We start from the raw sequence: 5,000 nt of genomic DNA on the forward strand, positions 1-5,000 counted from the left end.
GCAGTAAAACAAGTGCACCATCAACTTCAGGTTCGTCAGTTGAATTACTGTTACAAGTTATCGGCGTTAAATAAGGTTCCTTTACTTTACTAAACAGAATAATGAAACAGTTTACATGTAATACAGTTGGGATGGAAAAACTTCTTACTTTCCACATTCATAGGAAGTTTGTGGAAGACCTTACAAAACAAAAAGTTAATGTTTGGCTGTTTTTCAGGCGAATGGCCACTGAATGTGTCAATGAACAGATAACTAATTCAATTCATTTTTGACAACACTTACTTGAGAAAGAAGAAATAGAGAGACCATCGCTCCAAGTCGAGGAGTATCCTAAACAAATAACGCAGCTATGTGCATAATTTCATTGAGACATCATCTGTAGTTATTGTTACAAAATAAAGCAAGACCTTGAGACAAAAAGACCAACAAAATATATATTGCCTGTAACCCATTGATCCCTGCGATTGACACATAATGGATATTACTCTAATGCCAGACGATTTTAATTTCATCAATGGGGGGGCATCCTAGGGCGTTTGTGGTGTGAATGTGTTCCAAGTTATTATTATCACCTGCTGAGAAAACGTTCATGGAGTACTTTTCTTCTTTCGTTCACTAAACTCATTTTAAAAAACGTACATTGTTCTTTAAGAACATTAAGTACATAATGTTACATAACCTCCCAAGACCCACATTTGGACCTCATGATTTTGAAGCCTAGAAATCAAATTTTTCATGTTCTATAACTTTCCAGGTTTTCAAGACCCCTACAAGCCCAGTTTTAAAAAAGCATAGAGATTACCAAGGGATTTTGTTTCGCCCTCCTAGAATTCATTAGCGATTCATTAGTTCAACTACCAATCAGCCGATGCATACCACGTCATATCCATGTGTTTGGATACCAGATTAAATGCAGTATAGCATCCTCCAATGAGAGAGATACATGTATATACCACATGTACAGGGTGTATATGTATGTGACAATGCATAAGTTATTTTTATTTCATTGAAAAGTCATACAAAAAACTCTTATTTCACGCTTCATCATGGTATCCAGACATTTGGAAACAAAAGCAATTATAATTGGCCTGCAGCCTTGTGCTTTAACTGTTTCTTGATGTCTGGATATGCCGATGAAGAACGCCCATCTTTTTTTGATACATTGCAATCTTGAATCTCCTTGCACAAAATTCCAAATAGTTTAATACCAACCTGTTCCATGCTGGGCCTGTTTCTAACCAGAGAGTAAATGTACAGAGGAATTAGCAGACGATTGATAAAATGTCCAGTTAAAACATCATTGACATCTTGAATGTTGAGTGACAAAATATCGTGCAGGTAATGTAAGTGGTCCAAATGCTCTGCGACCAGATCCTTCAGTCTGTCGCACTTGAGATGGCTAACAAAAAAAGAAAATAATGCCAAGATTCATGATTTTTTTTATCACAGAAAAAGATAACTTTCACCCTTTTCCAGTCTTTCCCAAGAGTGACACTTTAAGATTTTAGTCTGTCTAATGCTCTATTCGTCCATGGGGCTGAATGGGTTATCAACATCTACAAGCAATTACAAAAAGGGTTGAGACGCTCACTGTTAACAACTGTACAATGTGTGTGATTCAAGTCAGCATGTCTTCAACCCTCCTTCCCCCCCCCCCTTCCCCCCAAGCAAAGTTGCTGCCATCTCCATTGGCATTCAAACTAAACGGTATCAACATCAAAAAAGGGGGGAGGGGAGGGAGAAGCATTGTGATTTTCTTATGAACTTGAAGAGGGTTTTAGGAAGAAGACGTGAATCTTCAATTCAGTTTAGTCTCAACCTTTTTTTAACCCCATCCTTCCCAAAAGTGATTTTACTGGGAAGGGGGGAAGAGGGGGGGGGGGGGGGGGTGAGAGGGGTGACAGAAAGGGTTAAAATTGACTCATCAATCATTGTATGTAGTTGCTGCTCAAGAGGTAAATACCTTTTTGTAGTGTCTTGGTATACCATATCAGCACATCAGAATACTAAATACTACTAACATTGAATCAATGTTGTGGCAATTAGGTACCTAACTTTTTGGTGCTGGAGGTGTTGGACCCTATTTGAGAGCAGGATTTATTCACCTACAATACATACATGTACAATACATACTTAATTGCCCACTCCCCACGGCAGCTTTTCAAGGTCAATGAAACAATCAACGAGATGACAGAACCAAACAGTAACAACAACTGTTAAGATTCCCAACTGGCCAAAGGCACGTTTACCAGTTGGCTATTTACAAATGCAGCTGAGACATTGAACCAAGGAATACAAGGAAGAAATTCAACAAGAGTGGTCAGAATGGGTCTTAAAGCCTAGATCCTAACCATTGGGCTGCACTGAAGTGAGTAGAAAGAGATTTGAATGCATAGCAAGGTTGACAACCCTTTATCCTCAAAGTCACGGGATTATTACCCTTTCCCAATAAACTTTAAAACCTTTACTAAAATCAATGTTTTGCAATGTCAAACATATCACTGCATGTTCTCGGTAATTACCAAAAGGAAAAACTTACTGTGATTCTTTGAAGACACAGTTGTTAAGTTCAATAGCATGATTGCCAATAAACCACACCAGGTTCCAAAAGTAAGGATCCGCTGTCTTGTCACGGATAAAGTTGAGCATGTTCTTGTCACCGACTAAAATCAAATTTGGAAGGTGTTATACTACTGTAAATGGACATTTTACTTGTAAAATGGAGTTAACTACTTGGAGTACTCTTACATCTGCTTATCAACCCACCAAGAAACCATTATGGTTTTCATCAAAAAGAACAGTGCATTACAGGGTTCGTACTCTTTTAAGCTCTCCAAATTCCATGACTTTCCATGACTTTTTCCATGGCCTTTTCTAGCTTTCTATGACCTTAAGTTTAGCTGCCAAGTAAGAAAATTTTAAAAACTCTATTTGTCTTAAGATATTTTCTGACATAACTCAGTTCAAATTTGAATGAATTAACGACCTCTGTTCGCCAAACGTCCGATTGTTTGATAGAAACTCGTCTTTGTTTCACTTTATCCTTGCTTTGACAACTGCAATGATTTATAATTATAATTTTCCATGACTTTCCATGACCGACCACAAAATTCCATGACTTTCCAGGCCTGGAAAATAAAGTTCTTAAATTCCATGACTTTCTAGGTTTTTCATGGCCTGTACGAACCCTGGCATAACAAGGAGCATGATAAAGACTCTTTTATTTAATCAATGCAATCTGCATACCTGAATGGACATATCTTTGTTTATATAGAATACATGCTAGCATTGTTGGGAGTTTGTAATTTATATCAAGCTATGCTCTTATCAGATCGATAACATTGTACGCTCAATTGATGCCACTTTGCATTGCATGCAGCAGGTTGGGTGGCGCGCCTTACCCACCATCACCATCTCAGCTGTGGTCTGCACCACACTTTGCAGGCTCAGATTAGTACTTGTCACTTCCAGCTGTATGTCGCAGGATGTTTCACTGCCACCCTACTCCATTGCCCATTTATGCTCAGGGTGTGTCGCCACCACCCTAACTTGTTGATTTGCCAGGTGTGTTGCTGCCACCCCCTTATTGCTCAGGGTGTGTCGCTGCCACCCTCATTAGTTGCATTACAGGGATGTTGCTGCCATCCCCATACAGTCACTTGCAGGGTGTGTTGCGGCCACCCTTCCTTGCACTAGGGTGCACCCAATAACTGCAGTCCCATTTACTGCTGAAGACTGTGTAGTCCTATTGTATCACTATGACATAATGCACTATATACATGTAAAGCTATAAATTAGTTAACCAATTACCATTTTGAATTATCCATTATAAGTAAACTTAGGGTATCTTTACAGTAGTTAGCAGTAATCCAAATAACCTGCAATCAGGCGTACGTTTCTTTAGACAGGCGGAAAAGGTACACCTGATACAATTTCTTAACGAGTCGTCTGCCGGTAGTCCAGAATCTAGACTTTACTCTGATTGGCCAAAAAACAATAGAGCTCTTGGAGCCTCTCTCCGATTGGTTACATAATTGCAAAAAAATCGGCTAACAACTGATCATATGATGGCCGCCGAGAAGGATTTGAACAGGAATGATGGTGAGGCTCTGTTTACAGCTGCTGCTACTTCGACTTCAGATTTTTTTTCAAAAACCTTTAAAGAAAGAGCAGAGGGAATGCATCCGAAGAATGGTTTTTCGGACAGAAGACATTCCTACGGGATTTGACAATAGTGTTATTTACAGTCCCAAACATTCTAGAAAAAATGCATTGTTCTACTTCCAACGACTCAAAAATATTAAGGCAGAGGGGTCAAAATAAAGTCAAAACATGAGAAGAATGCGAGACAAAAATGCGAGAAACTTCAATCTGATGTGAGCATAAATTATAAATTCTTTTATTGGCAATAAAAATCAGCCAATGAAGGCGCAAGAATTTTGCAGTTATCGTAAAATTTGTTTTTGTCGAGTCTTTCCTTGAATCGCAACCTGCCCTGCAGGTAATTTGCGGTAAAATCTGATTGGCTCCTGTTTATAGCATGACAAGTGATAACATCATTCTTGACAGGTGGGTGGCAGATGACTCATTAAGAAAAGTACGCCTGATTGCAGGTTATAATCCATATTTCTTTTGACTTTTGGTATTTTAAATTTTTATTAATGTTAACTTATTATTAATAAAAGTACCTCTGTAGACATTGAGAGTGAGAGTCCGTACAGCTATTCTGACCATGCTCTCGGAATGGTTGAAAAACTTGATGGCCTCAGTGTACAATGGAAAGTCATTCTTGTGCTGAAAAATGAGAGGAAAAGGGTGATGAAAAAACATGAAAGGGAATGAAAACAACAGTACTACATCAAAAAGTTGTGTACATGTTGTAGTTCAATTTTGACTTTGGAAACATAGACTTCTGCTGTTCAGGCAATGGACATAACCTTACGAACAACTTTACAAGTCGAACGCTTACTTCTGTAAATAGTTGTCATTCTCCCATTTAC

At 38.6% G+C, this 5,000-nt stretch overlaps 1 protein-coding gene across 1 annotated transcript in view; it reads right to left on the reverse strand.

Annotated features, from left to right (window-relative positions):
* The window catches only part of LOC138014473 (protein CLEC16A-like), a 37,223-nt gene that overhangs the window by 24,342 nt on the left and 7,881 nt on the right, over nucleotides 1-5,000 (reverse strand). The window contains exons 6-9 of the mRNA XM_068861544.1: nucleotides 4,689-4,794; nucleotides 2,540-2,663; nucleotides 1,213-1,399; nucleotides 283-330 (exon numbers count right to left, since the gene is read on the reverse strand). Coding sequence (XP_068717645.1) covers nucleotides 283-330; nucleotides 1,213-1,399; nucleotides 2,540-2,663; nucleotides 4,689-4,794 — 465 coding nt within the window. The remainder of the gene's footprint in view (nucleotides 1-282; nucleotides 331-1,212; nucleotides 1,400-2,539; nucleotides 2,664-4,688; nucleotides 4,795-5,000) is intronic.

This window comes from Montipora capricornis, chromosome 8, assembly GCF_036669925.1.
Source record: "Montipora capricornis isolate CH-2021 chromosome 8, ASM3666992v2, whole genome shotgun sequence".
Classification (NCBI taxonomy): Eukaryota; Metazoa; Cnidaria; class Anthozoa; order Scleractinia; family Acroporidae; genus Montipora; species Montipora capricornis.